At 40.8% G+C, this 17049-nt stretch overlaps 1 protein-coding gene across 4 annotated transcripts in view; it reads left to right on the plus strand.

The window, feature by feature from the left end:
* hipk3a (homeodomain interacting protein kinase 3a) overlaps window positions 1-9221 on the plus strand; it is a 70215-nt gene extending 60994 nt beyond the window's left edge. For all 4 annotated transcript variants that reach the window (XM_079682039.1, XM_079682040.1, XM_079682038.1 and 1 more), the window contains exon 18: window positions 5028-9221. In XM_079682039.1, the coding sequence (XP_079538165.1) occupies window positions 5028-5540 (513 nt within the window). In that variant the 3' untranslated portion in view covers window positions 5541-9221. The remainder of the gene's footprint in view (window positions 1-5027) is intronic.
* The last annotated feature ends 7828 nt before the right edge of the window (window positions 9222-17049 follow it).

The raw sequence follows: 17049 nt of genomic DNA on the forward strand, positions 1-17049 counted from the left end.
CCTCAGTTCATCCAAGTTTATGCACATCAGTCCAATTTCCTTTTTTCCATATAGCAGAAGCGCAAATTCTCTTGCGACTGGCAAAGACTCTTCCAAGCTTGCAGAGCGTCCAAAATGGGCCAGATCTTTGAGCTCGCTGAGATGGGTCTTGAGTTTGGTGAATGCTGTTGTCTTTCCTATTCTGTAGAAACTACTTGTTGTGCCACAGCCAGTGAGTGCATGACATGCTGGTAGACAGTTAGACATGTCTTTTTTCCAATTTTCTCACATATGGTGTTGATGGGGACATATCTCTCTCTCATTCCATGACCTGCATGCATGTACACTAGAGATGAACCAAACATGTATTTGCTTGCATAATATATGAGCAGTACTTCGACACCTGTGTGATCAGACCTCACAATGATGCGGGAATATGCAGATGTATGGCATGGAGCACCATCCTTGTGACTGCCTCCTCCTGATCACTGTACAGTGATGTCAAACTACTGACTCCTGCTGTGCAGATGCTCTTCACCTCCTCCCCTTCGTCAAATCCTGAGTGTAGTCTCTGTGGGGCAGCAGCGACAATGCTCACAAACATGCACAGAGCAGTCTTGTATCCAATACTCCTCAAGTACTTCCTGTAGTTTGGGACATTTGTTTTGCCAATGATAACATGTGTAGGCCTTCCATCACTTGCACCTTTCCTTTGCCTCTCCAGGTCTTTGATTGACTGTGGGCCGTCATACCTGTCAAATACCATGACCACACATTACATTTTTTGTTTTCTATACATATACAGTGGGGCAAAAAAGTATTTAGTCAGCCACCAATTGTGCAAGTTCTCCCACTTAAAAAGATGAGAGAGGCCTGTAATTTTCATCCTAGGTATACCTCAACTATGAGAGACAAAATGAGAAGAAAAAAATCCAGAAAATCACATTGTCTGATTTTTAAAGAATTTATTTGCAAATTATGGTGGAAAATAAGTATTTGGTCACCTTGGTGTGTGAAAACCTTGTGAAGACTTACAGAAAATGTTTGACCTCGATCATTGCCAACAAAGGGTATATAACAAAGTATTGAGATGAACTTTTATTATTGACCAAATACTTATTTTCCACCATAATTTCAAAGGTCAGATGGCGGTCAAATCTTACACGCAGGTTGGTAACTGATGTGGAGAGGGGTATGATTTGGCCAGAAAAGGTGATATGGGTTATGGGGGATGACTGGACCTGGTTTGGTGTGCCAACTAAAATAGCCTCTGTTTTGGAGCTATTTAGCTGCAGGAAGTTTTGTTGCATCCAAGCCTTTATCTCCTCAATGCAGGTGTTAAAGGATGTTGATGGGAACGGTGATAATGATGGTGACAGTGAGGATGCATGTGGGATAGGGTCTGTCTTTATATATACAGTGGGGCAAAAAAAGTATTTAGTCAGCCACCAATTGTGCAAGTTCTCCCACTTAAAAATATGAGAGAGGCCTGTAATTTTCATCCTAGGTACACTTCAACTATGAGAGACAGAATGGGGGGAAAGAATCCAGGAAATCACATTGTAGGACTTTTAATGAATTCATTGGTAAATTCCTCGGTAAAATAAGTATTTGGTCACCTACAAACAAAAAAGATTTCTGGCTCTCAAAGACCTGTAACTTCTTCTTTAAGAGCCTCCTCTGTCCTCCACTTGTTAACTGTATTAATGGCACCTGTTTGAACTCGTTATCAGTATAAAAGAGACCTGTCCACAACCTCAAACGGTCACACTCCAAACTCCACTATGGCCAAGACCAAAGAGCTGTCAAAGGACATCAGATTAAAAATTGTAGACCTGCACCAGGCTGGGAAGACTGAATCTGCAATAGGTAAGCAGCTTGGTGCGAAGAAATCAACTGTGGGAGCAATTATTAGAAAATGGAAGACATACAAGACCACTGATAATCTCCCTCGATCTGGGGCTCCACACAAGATCTCCCCCCGTGGGGTCAAAATGATCACAAGAACGGTGAGCAAAAATCCCAGAACCACATGGGGGGACATAGTCAATGACCTGCAGAGAGCTAGGACCAAAGTAACAAAGGCTACCATCAGTAACACACTACGCCGCCAGGGACTCAAATCCTGCAGTGCCAGACGTGTCCCCCTGCTTAAGCCAGTACATGTCCAGGCCCTTCTGAAGTTTGCTAGAGAGCATTTAGATGATCCAGAAGAGGATTGGGAGAATGTCATATGGTCAGATGAAACCAAAATAGAACGTGTTGGTAAAAACTCAACTAGACGTGTTTGGAGGAGAAAGAATGCTGAGTTGCATCCAAAGAACACCATACCGACTGTGAAACATGGGGGTGGAAACATCATGCTTTGGGGCTGTTTTTCTGCAAAGGGACCAGGACGACTGATCCTTGTAAAGGAAAGAATGAATGGGGCCATGTATCGTGAGATTTTGAGTGACAACCTCCTTCCATCAGCAAGGGCATTGAATATGAAACGTGGCTGGGTCTTTCAGCATGACAATGATCCCAAACACACCGCCCGGGCAATGAAGGAGTGGCTTCGTAAGAAGCATTTCAAGGTCCTGGAGTGGCCTTGCCAGTCTCCGGATCTCAACCCCATAGAAAATCTTTGGAGGGAGTTGAAAGTCTGTGTTGCCCAGCGACAGCCCCAAAACATCACTGCTCTAGAGGAGATCTGCATGGAGGAATGGGCCAAAATACCAGCAACAGTGTGTGAAAACCTTGTGAAGACTTACAGAAAACGTTTGACCTCTGTCATTGCCAACAAAGGGTATATAACAAAGTATTGAGATGAACTTTTGTTATTCACCAAATACTTATTTTCCACCATAATTTGCAAATAAATTCTTTAAAAATTAGACAATGTGATTTTCTGGATTTTTTTTTCTTTCTCATTTTGTCTCTCATAGTTGAGGTATACCTAGGATGAAAATTACAGGCCTCTCTCAACTTTTTAAGTGGGAGAACTTGCACAATTGGTGGCTGACTAAATACTTTTTTGCCCCACTGTAGCTGCGTCTCATCAGCGTAGCAATAGAATGATATTCCATGCTGGCTGATGACACGGCCAAGGGGCAGAGTGTACAGGTTGAACAGAGTGGGCCCGAGGACCGACCCTTGAGGGATACCACAGGTGACAGGGTGTGTCTGGGACCTCGCACCTCTCAAGGAGACGTACTCTGTTCTTCCAGACAGGTAGCGCTGGAATCAGCTCAGGGCGGAGTCAGAGAGACCGATGGTGTATTGGAGGCGCTGAAGGAGGATGTTATGGCCGACAGTGTTGAATGCTGCAGTCAGATCCAGGAGGATGAGGAGAGATGGGGAACCAGGTTCAGCCGCCATCAGCAGGTCGTTTGTGACCCTGACCAGAGCTGTTTCAGTGCTGTGGGCGGAACGGAAACCGGACTGGAATTTCTCAAAAAGGCCATTTAGTTGGAGATGGTCCTGAAGCTGTGCGGCAACTACATGTCTAACTGTCTACCAGCATGTCATGCACTCACTGGCTGTGGCAGAACAAGTAGTTTGTACAGAATAGGAAAGACAACATCATTCACCAAACTCAAGACCCATCTCAGCGAGCTCAAAGATCGGGTCCATTTTGGACTCTCTGCCAGCTTGGAAGAGTCTTTGCCAGTCGCAAGAGAATTTGTGCTTCTGCTATATTGAAAAAAGAAAAAGGAAATTGGACTGATGTGCACAAACTTGGATGAACTGAGGTTCATAATTGCATCAACAACAGATGCAGCCTCGGAAAATCTGCCGCCAACAGAGGATGCATTTCAACAACATGTACAAAGAGCAATGTTTCAGACAGCGTTATGGTGTTGCAGCCCGAACCCAAACCCTTGTTATGGAGTCCTATTGGCAAGGGGTGGATTGTCAGTGATGGGGCCATTCAACCAGTGCTATTTACAAAAACGCCCAGCACATACAGAAGTGAGAGACATTACTCACTAGTATTGCAAAGATACTAAGTGTGGAAAGAGTGGAAAGTGCCAGTGCCTCTCTGTTGGCCTTCCCTGTACGGGGTTCTGCACATGGAACCTGACATTTAACATTATATTCTAGTATCTATATACTTGACCTCTCACCGAATTATTTGATGATTTGTATGCTGTACTTTGAATTAAGGTTCCAGTTTCAATAAAACCTGTACTATTTACACCTATGTTTTAGAGGCTTGCAATTTAGAACTAATACACTTGATTTTATTGGGTTACTCTTATTCTGACTATTTGGTGATGTAGTTCAGCCACCTGGTATTTCCCTCTCCAAATATGATGACCATCAGAGTGAGCATTCTTAACTTATAGGCTATTATGCCACTTCTCCCCCATTCGGAATGTGACTGTATATGAGAAGAGGTAGGCCTCATTTGCAATAGAACTGTACCAGATATTTCCATACAACTACTGGTTAGTGTTCAATAGCACCGTAGACAATTCAGTGATGGTATATTTTTTAGGGATTTCTGTTTTTCTGATAAATGAGAGAAAAGTTATGGAGTCCTATGTTCCCATCACCAAAAAGTACAATTTCCATCTAAACTAAAGCTAAGTTTACAGGACTATAATTCAGTATTTCTTTTGTTAAATAATTGTCTGACTATTTGTTGATGTAGGACAGCAACCTGGTTCATACCTCAGCAAATCTGAAGAGGAAAAGAGTGGTCATTCTCAAGTTATGGGCTTTTTTAGTCACCATTCCTACATTCGGCCTGGTCTAATTTGGCCCTAATTTGGATTGGGGTAGTTCTAAAGAACAACCAAAAAAACCTTTTTTTCCCCCAAAATAAAATTGGACAACAATCAATTTCATTAATGGGAGACCCTAAAGATAAGAAAAATCATTGTTGTCATTTGTTCTACCTCGGGTAGGGGTATCTCAAAATCTGAGGGCCCTTCCTGCTAGACTATTAATCAACCTTCTGATTTATTCTCACCAATAAAAGGAAATAAAGGTTCCCTAAAACTGAAACCTTTCCTTTAACAGACTTTCTGAGACTGAGTGTTTATCATGATGTCTTTCAGGTGCCGTACGTTTCCAACCTCAGCAACAAGGAGTGGAACGGCAACTATGGTCCGCTGCGACCGCACGCCTACATCCCCCCCACGGTGCACACACACACCTTCACACACCTGCAGCACAGCAGCCCCACACACACCTCCGCCGCCCCGCACACACACACCCTGCTGTCCTACCCTCCCAACGCTCACCACCCACACCCCATCCTGCCCTCTCGCCCTCCCCCCCTCCTCCAGCACAGCTATGGTCTCTCCCACCCACAGGGCGGCGCTATAGTGCACCAGGTCACCCTGGGTATCAGCCACCACCCCGGACACCCGGTCCCCCACCCGCACAGGCTCCTCCCCTCCCCGACCATCCACCCGCACCACCAGCCCGGCTACGCCCACCACCACCCCCACCAGTTCAAGCCACCGTTCCCGCCGCCACACCCGTACATGGCCTCCCCCGCCGCCTACACAGGCTTCCCTCTGAGCCCCACCAAGCTCAGCCACCACCCCCAGTTTTCCTATATCTGAGGAGCAGGGGGGGGCCGCAGCACTACCTTCTGGTGAGGAGGGGCAACGGGAAGTGGAGCGGCGCTGCCACCTGGGCGGGGAGAGCCAGCAGCAGAGCACAACACGGACACCTGTGAGAAGGAGGGTGTACAAGAGAAAAAAAGAAGCAATGCTGAAGATTTTCAGATTTTGCGAGGACGTAGAAATGTAGGATCACGTCAATGATTGTGTTTGTCAGAAAGTGACGGACTTCCTGCGAAATCATGGGACAGTTATTAATCAAAGCTTTATTAGAGAGCATCACAAGAGAGTATGAGGATAAGGAAATTATAATTAAGAACGAGTCTGTTGCACATTACCTCCTGTCGTTCGTTTGTTTAAGAAGTGATCAGAGATCTAATTTTTGGCGAGAGAGGATTTGTTGTTGTTGCTGTCAAGGTACCCCCCCAGCCCCCTTTATCTTTGTTGCCTTGTAGCGCGTGCTAGCCGCTCAGATCTGTGTGTTAAGCCATCCCAGTGTGTATTAACAGGATCGGACGCTCCTGTTTTGTTTCGAGGCAGACTTTACTGCTGCCGTCGCCTTGTGCCTTAAGACCCAGAGTCTCTGACGTTACTTCAGGAGCTTTTTAGATTGTACATTAAAAAAAACGGGCTTGCAGCACTTAGCCTTCTGACTCTGAACATGATGGGCTTATTGGATAAATAACGCTTGTGGTTATGTGTTTTTAATACTTTCAGTTTGCTTTCTAACTCAGAGTATGGATTTACTTTAACTAGAGGCTGCACATTTAGGGCTTTGACTGAATGAGCTTTTAATGTACATAAAAGAGTGATTTGATATTTTGATAATCAATTTCTATTCACTATAGTACTTAATTCATAACAGTATTGTCACTGTTTACTGTAACTGCAATACAATCTAGATAGCCTCTGGGTTGCTGTGTTTTTATTATTTAGCATTATTAGTTTTTTGGGAGTGGCATAGACTATGTTTTGACTTTTAAATGCTTCTCAGTGTTTCTACTGACAGTATCATTGCTGGCCTATTGAGTGTTAGAAGTGTATTGATAATTATTAATTATTTTTTTGTCCATGTATTGAAGCCTGTTGTCAGTTTTTAATACATTCCTTCAGGGTGGATGCATAGCCTTGATTTGTTGTTGTGTTGTTGTTGATTTCCAGTGTATAGTATAGCTGTGTCTACCGTCATATCAGCTGGTATTTTACTCCAATCAGTACCAAAGACTGTTCATTAATCATTTCTATAAAAAGCATGGTCAATACTATTTCTCCTTTCACCTCCAGCGTACTGTTGCAAATTGGAATATATTGTGAGATCTCTATTTAAAAAAAAAAAAAAAAAATGAATTTTTATTTTTCTGAGCTATGTTGGCTAATCGTATTTGGAATCTATAGATAATAAGCTGCTATGTACTGATTATCTGCCACTTCGTAGCTGTGAATTTCGAGGAATAATCTCATTCTAGCCTTTTTTGTATTGTAGTCCTGATTACTAGATACAATAGAAGTGGGTTTTCTCTTATATAGTATATTGAATGCTATTCCTATATGCTAGTGCCTCTGTATATTGGCTTTGTTTTGAAGTGATTGTAAACTGCTGGAGTGGAAGTTTTTTTTGTAATATTCTGTTGCTTTTTGGTGTGTGTGTGTGTGTGTGTGTGTGTGTGTGTGTGTGTGTGTGTGTGTGTGTGTGTGTGTGTGTGTGTGTGTGTGTGTGTGTGTGTGTGTGTGTGTGTGTGTGTGTGTGTGTGTGTGTGTGTGTGTGTGTGTGTGTGTGTGTGTGTGTGTGTGTGTGTGTGTGTGAGATCAGTATTTCAAATGTAGGCTGGGTTCACTGTTGGATTCTGTAACCGGTATGTCGTTTATGTTTTTAATTTTTTGATGATGACGTGGCTTTTATTTCCGTTTTATTGGACTGTATTTGCAACTCTTCGTACTGTACAACTAGTGCCTTTCTTTAAACAAGCGACTGACCCATATCAAAGCAGTCGCACATTTGTAGACTAGTTCCTTCTGAGGGGATCAGCTCCTACTTTCACATCACAAAACCCCAAAGTTGTTTGTTTGTTGGACTTAAGACGAGGTCTAGAAACAATCCTCTTCTTCTAACAGAATCCTAAGAAAGTACAAGTCAGGGAAATGTTTTATTGCGCTCACCAAGAACAACTTGCAGTACTCAAAGACACAGGGCCTGAATATACACAAATGCAAAGCTTTATTCTCACATAGTGAATGTATTTGTGACACAATTCTGTTTTTGGTTTGCAAATGATGGCTACACAGCGTTTTCACTCGTCTTGTGATTGAGATGTTGATAGTTCTTGTATGCAGCTATTACAATAGGGAGAGATCATCATGTGTTCTACGTCTTTCAAAATGCTTTATCCATCAATTATATTCAAAGTTTAGGTCCAAAGTTGTCCCCTCATGTACAATGGCTGCCACATGACAAAAAGAAAAGCTCAGTGTCTTTTTATAACACAAATTAAATCCTTATATTTTGGGATAAATAAAAAAGTTATATTTCTACTAAAAATGTGGTAGTTATACCAGGAAATGTGCTTAAACACAAAAAAGCATGTAAAAAAACAGATGTTTCTAATTATTGATGAGAAGCTGAGCACATATTTTTTGTCATGGTGCTTTTCTTTATGTATTACATTGTAATGGTTATGTTGCTTAAGCAAAGGGTGTGTTTTGTGTGCTCGTCTAATATGCTACTGTGTTGATGATGCTTAGACAAACGTGAGGATGCACTGTTCAGCAGTACAGCCTAGAGTTATCATTAATATGTGTGGCACAGTAATCTGTACTTTAGTCTTCTGTTTGTTTTTGTTTTTTTAACCCCGTGGTGTTCAGCCTCGCGTTGATTCTCATATGGCTCCAGTCTTTGTCAGCTCAGCACCTGTGATGAGATGAACTCACCTCGGTGATATCCCACGCCGTACAAATATACATCATAACTGCATTACTCTATTTTCACATCACAAAATCCTATAGTTCTTTGTTAGTTGGCATTAGATAAGTTCTGGAAACATATTTACAGAATCCTAAGAAAATCATGGAATGTTTTATGCGCTCACAAAGAACAATGTGCAGTACTTAAAGACACGGGCCTGAATAAACACAAATGCATGACAAATCCACCACAAACATAGGACTGAACATCTCCTCCGGGTTCTTGGCTTAAAAATAAGCTGTGTGAAATTTGACTCCGAAAACACGTTTTAGGTAGATTTTGTACCACGACTATAATTATCGGGTTATTGTATTTAGACACAAATATGTAGACATGATTCGCTAAAATTGAAACTGTTACTGTTCTAAATATGCGTAGATCTTGTGTGGCTTTATGATTTTAATTTTTTTGATTTAATTGTATTCTTTAATGCTACACTAGTTTGACAATGTAGCAACTGCACTGTGCAATATACAAAAATATGAGGACTGGGAAAATGATTATTGTTTGGATGTAATAATGTGTATCTTAGCAGTTTGCGGTCGTTTTTCTTCCCCCCCTCTAGTTCTCAGTGAGTTTCAATGTGACCAAGCCTTATGTACCTTGTCACAAAAAGCAGGTTCCTTCTTGGTGACTCTTTTATTAGTGAGTGTCAAATTATGAATTGATGGTGTATGGTATGTCAAGATTCACTTTGAATAAAAAAAGATATTTTGCTTCAATCGCTGTTTTCTTTATTCTTATCCATGTCGATTACCGGTATTACCGTCAGATTCAAAGTATGTCAGCAATATTGAGACATAATAAATAAGGCTAATATAAACATTGTAGCTTTCCGCCTAAATGAGGCCAGCATTTTAGTTTTTTTTATGTTGATTTTAAGTGTTCCCAATGCCCTGAACTATCAAGTGATAGATGTGTACAATTCAGTAATACTTTACAATTTAGGGGCACATTTAGCCTATGTCATAGAATGTAAATAATATATCATGTTCTGATTATTTATGGGGGATTATTTAAGCTACAGAAGAGTTCATCGTTGAAGTCTTTGAAGCTATGTTTATAGAAGTGGCTGTGTGAGGTGTTTGGTCCTATTTTGGAACAAAGAAAGCATTTGATAAACTTCATTCCCCAAAGTGTCTATCAAGGTATCAAAGTGTATTTATATAGCCCAATATCAAACATTCTGCATTTGTCTCTGGGAGCTTTACAGTTTATACAGAATATGAATATGAAATCCTCTGTCCTTAGACCCTCACATTGGACAAGGAAACACTTCCAAAGAAACCCCAAAGTTAATGGAGAAAGCATTTAAGAAATCTCGGGGAGAGCAACAGAGGACGGACAGACGTGCAAAGGGTGTGATGTAAAAGATAATATATTTATAACATAAACATTCCAAATGCTAGAAACATTAATGTGTCCATATATAAGATGAAGATGGATCCAGGTCGATATCAATCTCCCGGGTGCCATCAAAAAAGTAATGTCAGCATCAGGAAGGACCACAGCAACAGGGAAAGCCATGACTCAGGGCCCACGACTCAGGATCACAGCAACTGGCACGACTCGGGACCACAGGCACAGCCACGACTCAGGACCAACGACTCAGGACTACAGCAACAGCCACGACTCAGGAACCTGAGTCAGGTGACAGACACAACAAAAGACTCCAGGAATGCATGGGTTAGTATATTTGGGATACAAAAGAATACAGCGACAGAGAAAGAGAAGAGAAAAAAGGAGACAACTCTTTCTCTGCAAGCATTTAGATAAGTTTAAAGCCTAGCAGGTGGACATTATGAACATTGCCTATTAGAGAGATGTGGAAATAAATATTTCCATTTAAAATAGACTTGCAACAAAGAGTGGGAACATGGCCAGGGGTAAATAGTGAGTTTTTTTTATCACAGTCGTTATGACTTGACAAACACAAGCGTATAATTAGTCAAATGAATTGCTGCATTGTATTATTTTCTGGAACAGTGCTGTCATTAATGTAACTATAGGCCTACAGTCTATTGTAATAGCTAGGCTACACCAGTGTGCAGCCTGTGCATATACAAATGTGTGTTGACAAAGTTTTTGCAATCCATTGGCTAAAGGTTCAAGTGAGTCACATTTGTCAAAGCATCTTCTTTTGTAGACAACTTTTCAGTTTTAATATGACTTCCTACCATACAGTCTGTCTATGCTATTTACACTGATGTAGAATCTGAGAAGAAGAAGGCTAACATACAGTAGATCTATTTTTCAGATTCGGGCTGTGTTTAGTGCCGCCATTTTGACAACTCACAGGGAATAAGAAGCAAACCTATTAAAATAGAACATGTACTGTATTTAAATAGCTGTTGTTCTTATTGTTACTGGCCATTATAATAATGGCAATTACAACATATTCATTTTTTAGAAATATTGCCATTTGGTGAAAGTCAGCAAAAGATGTTTGAAACATTTATAATTTGAAATGAGTGAAACAAGCCATTCAGATAACTTCTTAGCCTCTCTCTTATGGGATTAGTTTTGTTTAATAAAGATAAAGCAACACTTTCTCAGAATCAAGAGTTTAAGAGAAAAAAAAACGGAGTCAAGCAAAATACATTTAATTTCAAAAATAAAACTATAAGTTGCAAACAAATCATTTGTGTGATCATGTAAACTATAAGTCTTTTTTCTTTGTTTTAACATATCTTTTTGTTTGCAGTTCTTGTTTCTTCTTTCTCAACGATCAGACCTTTGCTCTCGCTGCAGCTCTTCTCGTTTGCGCTCCCTCATTTTTTGTTTTCGATTCTGACACAAACCTCCCAGTTGGCCGGGACGTTCAGGGGTGTGTCACCATTGGCTACTCAGTTTTTGAGTGACAGCCCACTACACCACAGATCATACAGTGCAACTCATACAGCAAACTCCAGAGTCCACTCGGCCGCGTTAGTGTTGGTGTCTCCTGGGGAGTTTCAGGAACATCGGACTTATCTTATGGATATGCATTAGACTTGTGTTGTGTAGTTTATACTTTATTCCAACTTTAAATATTTTAATACCTGAACACACTGCTGCTGTTAAATAATTTCCCAATTTGGGATTGATAAAGTGTCTGTCTGTCTATTTATTTATTTTATAGATACAAAAACACATCTATGTATTTTCAAGCTAAAGGTGATACACAATATAAACTGTATACTGTTATCTTTTCAAAGACATTTTACATTTCAAAAGCATATATTGCTATGATTAGGACAAACAATTAAAGACTGCTTTAATTTAACAAATTCTACAATATAAAAGTGGCAGATTTGCTTTATTAAACAGAGCAGACCTAGGTTGCATACCAACACAATTAGGAACATGCTCACAGCTTACTATGTTGGTCTGAAGAGCTGAAACATTCATACACAATGGATACAAACTGTGTTGTCTCATTCTATATCCTGTGAGAAAATGATATACATTTAGCATTACAAACTCAACATACTATTCCTAGCCTGAGGAAGATACGAATAATCAACAGATTTGAATGAAATCTCTAACATTTTTATGTAGAATAAAGACAAGAGAGTGATTATACAAATTACATTTATTGAAATTTGAACCAGAAGATTAAGTCTCAAAGAATGTTTTAAATAAAAGGACATAAAACAAAAAGGTGGATAATAATAAAAATCTATTAAATGTATTATGTAAAGACATTTGGTCAAATGAAATGACACTGAGCAAGTGATAACAGCAAAGCCCAGCCAGTGGCGGTTCTAGACCAATTTGACTGGGGGGGCCTGGCTGGGGCCAGTTATTTTCTGAGGGGGCACAATAAATGCAGGACGAAAAAGACAGTATTAAGTAATTGCGCGTAAGAAAACAATGCAATACAGTTATTGGTATTTCTTTCATTACACATTATGATATGCTTTAACCTTTGTGCGCGGTTTGGGTCTGTGGGACCGTTTTCAGTGTTTGCTAAAAGAAAATGTATGCAATTTAATTATTTTAACCTGCTTTATTTGGGGGTTCACATCCTCTAGGGGGGTCCGGGGGCATGCTTCCCCGGGAAGATTTTTTTTTAAATGTTGATGTTAAATGCATCAATCTGGTTCACTTTGTGCCCAAAATGTCCGACTATCACAAGCAGAATCATAATGAAATGGTCAAATGTGCTTGTAGAAAATGGCTTATGCCACAATAGGATAGCAACAAGTAAGATAGTCAGTTTAGCTTTGGTTGCTGTCGCATAACTGCGGTCAACTCAGTCGTCTCTCGCGTTCGCTTGGTCAAATCAGCAGCTATTCATTTTTGAGTGCCCAATTAATAGCGCCTTTACGGTAATCGCTGTAGAAGAGTAAAATAATGCATGTTTTTTTCTGCTTTATTTGCAATACAAGTCATTTTACCATACATTCTTAATACAACTGACACTGTTTGACTCAGTCCTAGTTTGACTGCTACAATAAAATGAAGTAGGCTACTTTTACTTTGTACTTTTTGGGTAATACTCTCTCAAAGTCCCCTCCTGAGAACAAAATCATGCCACTTATGCTATATTCCTGTCTAAAACACTTGAACGCGCTGTCTTTAAACAACTCTCCTGTTATCTCCATCAGAACAACCTTCTGGATCCGCACCAGTCTGGTTTCAAGGCAGGTCACTCAACAGAAACTGCCCTTCTTGCTGTCACTGAGGAACTGCACACGGCTAAAGCAGCCTCCCTCTCCTCTGTCATCATCCTGTTGGACCTGTCTGCTGCATTCGACACAGTGAATCATCAGATCCTCTTTCGCACTCTCCAAGAACTTGGAGTTTCAGGCTCTGCATTTTCCCTCCTCAACTCATGAAGGGGGTCGCGAGATGATTACAAAATAAAAATAAAAAAAAATAAAAATAAAATTATTAAAAAAAGGATTAATTTTCTGTATAATTTTATTTTACATTTTTTTATTAATAATAACGTTTGCATAGACATTTTCAGGGGCGGACTAGCCATCTGTATAATTTCCCCGCAACGAGGCTCCCTTTGACAATCCACTAGCGCAGTGTTTCTCAAACTTTTTCATACCAAGGACCGCTTAACCAATAAAAAACACTCATGGACCACCTAACTCCACAAATATCCAAAAACAATAGGCCTGCTTACCCATTCTAACAGTACATAACAAATTACAGCCTAATAATTACAGCTTAACCTTCTCTGTATCGCCTCGTTCACACATTAAATCAACAATACAAATACAACTACAGATTGTATAAGCATTTAGTTCAAATGCGATTTTAAATCCTCTCAGGTTTTTGTTGGAGATTTGGAGGATGTTTAAAACCAACCTCGTCTCCGCGTGTCGTTTGATAAGCTGGGTAAATTCGTAAAAAGGAAGGGATTAAGAAACACCAGAATGCAAGTGAAACAATAATCTTGTTTTAATGATACAAGGTAACAATACAAATACAAAGGAATCACGAAGCACTCTGCAGAGTACTCCGGGCTCAGGTTCTACCACGTGTGAGACAGGTCTCAGGAACGGCCGGTCAAAAACAAGAGCGCGAACCAAAGGAAAACACAGGCTTTCATACTAAAACACAGGAGGAGGTGTGTACGTGCTTTCCCCCAGAGGTCATCTTATTGGCAGAGACCAACACATGGCCTGTCGCACCCAATCAGTGCGACACAGCAGAAGAAACCCGGAAACAAAAAGTCTCTTTCAGTTTGACGAAGACCAGACACCTTTTGGTGTCTGGTCTTCGTCCAGCTTCGTCCAGCTAATTTCTCCACAATGTTTGTAGCCATTTAGTACCCGCACATGAAAGAATAAGAACAGAGGTATAGTTGACCAGTAATCATGTAGCACATATATTTACTGCAATGAAAACACACACACATTTGCTCCAAGCATGTGTAACGCACACCCTTCTTTTACGAGGGAAACATTCCAGCGTCTTGGCACTATCCCCAAATAAGGGTGTCCCCTGCTCACATCTCTCTCTAAACACAAGGACTTCACCTCAATATATTGGGGGAGGGAAAAGATACTTTGTCCCTTCTAATTTAACACACATGAATATATATAAGGTGACATTAAAAGGAATATACCAGATTGAACTTTCCTGCCATACCACGTTACTTTAATACTTCAAATAATTCAAATAATCCTTCATTTTATACCTCTTATTATGAAATGTAGACTACATTTATTATGTAGTATTATTTTAAACACGAGTTTATGTCCGAGCCAACAGACTCACAGATTGTTGGCTACTGAGAGATTTGCGAAATACACCGCATGTAGTACGACACAAACCTCCGCTGTGGATTTTCAAAACAAAATACAATAAAACTATGGTCACAGGCCCAAGTTTAACTCTCTGAGGCCTGCATGGTCTGTCTACAAAACAAAAATAAAAAAACGTTTATGCAGCCCCAACAACAGCCTCTGATCATCAACAGACTTCATGCAATGCTTCATCAGATGCATATATTAGATAATAATCTCTATCTCACTCCTAACACATCTAAATCTACTTTCAGCATGGATAAATGTTTATAAAATACATCCATTGTTTGTTCTATATGCTTCTTGAAATCCTAAAAAACACATATTACAGATTACAAATCGCCTGAAAATGTTGCAAACAAGTGGCAACATGCTTGACGGAGGTGTTGCGCTGGGCTATATCATGCAATTGAAAGTGAAACTTAAGCTCGCTCCATTGCGGAGATATTCCCGCGAGAGTGGGGGGTCTCCAGTCTCTGGCACTGTTATGTTGGGGGTCGCGGGCTGAAAAGTTTGGGAACCCCTGGTCTAGCAGACATCTCTCGGTGGATGTCTGCTCATCACCTCAAGCTCAACCTTGAAAAGACTGAACTGCTTTTCCTTCCGGGAAAAGATTGTCCCACTCTTGACCTAACAATCAAAATCGGCACCTCTGTTGTTTCCCCGACTCAGACTGCAAGGAATCTGGGTGTGATCCTAGATAACAAACTGTCCTTCACTGCAAACATCGCTGCTACAACCCGCTGCTGCAGATACACTCTTTACAACATCAGGAGGATACGTCCCCAGCTGACCCAGAAAGTGACGCAGGTTCTGGTCCAGGCTCTTGTCATCTCACGCCTAGACTACTGCAACTCCCTCCTGGCTGGTCTACCTGCATGTGCCATCCGACCTCTGCAGCTCATCCAGAATGCAGCTGCTCGTCTGGTCTTCAACCTTGCTAAATTCTCCCACACCACGCCGCTCCTCCGCTCCCTTCACTGGCTTCCGGTAACTGCTAGAATCCACTTCAAGACACTGGTACTTGCGTACCATGCTGCGAATGGATCTGGCCCTTCCTACATCCAGGACATGGTTAAACCGTACACCCCAGCACGTGCACTCCGCTCTGCATCAGCCAAACAGCTCGCTGCACCCGCACTGCGAGGGGGATCCAAGTTCCCATCAGCAAAAACACGTGGGTTTGCTATCCTGGCTCCAAAATGGTGGAATGAACTCCCCATTGACATCAGGACAGCAGATAGCTTGCACATCTTCCGGCGCAGACTGAAAACTCATCTCTTTCGACTCCACTTTGAACGATAGAATTACTAACAAAGCACTTATATACTAATAAAGGACTGGCTTATCTAAAGCCAGTTGAGTAGCACTTGAAATGTTTGGCTCTATGAAACCTGATGTACTTATATGATTCTGTTTTCCTCAAGTTTGTATCTTCTTGGTCGAATGCACTTATTGTAAGTCGCTTTGGATAAAAGCGTCAGCTAAATGAAATGTAATGTAATGTAATGAGAGATAAAATGATATTTTGCAAACAGTTCTTAGTTAAATTGATACTGTTGGACTCAGTACTACTTGGACTACTACCACAAGTACAATCAAGTACTTTTACCGTTTTCTTTTTGAGTAATACTAGGTCAAACTCATTTCCTGAGTACATTCTCTCATGTATTCGGCTATCTTTGATAAGAGATAATATCTATATTTCAGATATTTATTTAAATAAGAAGTGACCTTTGAAAAAATATTGCAAAACAAAGCCTATATCACCTGCAGGCTTATCCAGTGTGTATTTCTTCCTGCACTACAAGATTTCGATGTGTACAAATCTGGGCCATTTATTGTGTCATTTCTCCAAACACATACAGTACAAATGCCTGTATTGGAGTCTTAAAAAGGTGCAGTAGAAGGACTTTAGCAGCATCATAACAGGCCAACAAGAGTGACAGGGGTTTGTCACTGTGCTGAAGGAAAGTTGTGAACAGCTATCCAGGATAGTCTGGACTTTCCAAGGGGTAACAATGCTGCTGCTGGAGTACTGATCTGGATCTAGTGTTGATGTCATCTGTCTACCATATCCTCTTAAAATGCTCTGTCTAACATTATCTGTACATTACATTACATTACATGTCATTTGTTAGAAACTTTTATCCAAAGCGACTTACATACATTCAGTATGGACAATCCCCACAGGAGCAATTTGGGGTGAAGTGTCCCTGATTTGAAGTCCAGCACACTATCCACTGAGCCACAGCCTCCCAGTATTGTGAACGCTTTTAACGCTTATTAAATATAGCAG

Source organism: Notothenia rossii, assembly GCF_949606895.1.
Source record: "Notothenia rossii genome assembly, chromosome: 5".
In the NCBI taxonomy this organism is placed as follows: Eukaryota; Metazoa; Chordata; class Actinopteri; order Perciformes; family Nototheniidae; genus Notothenia; species Notothenia rossii.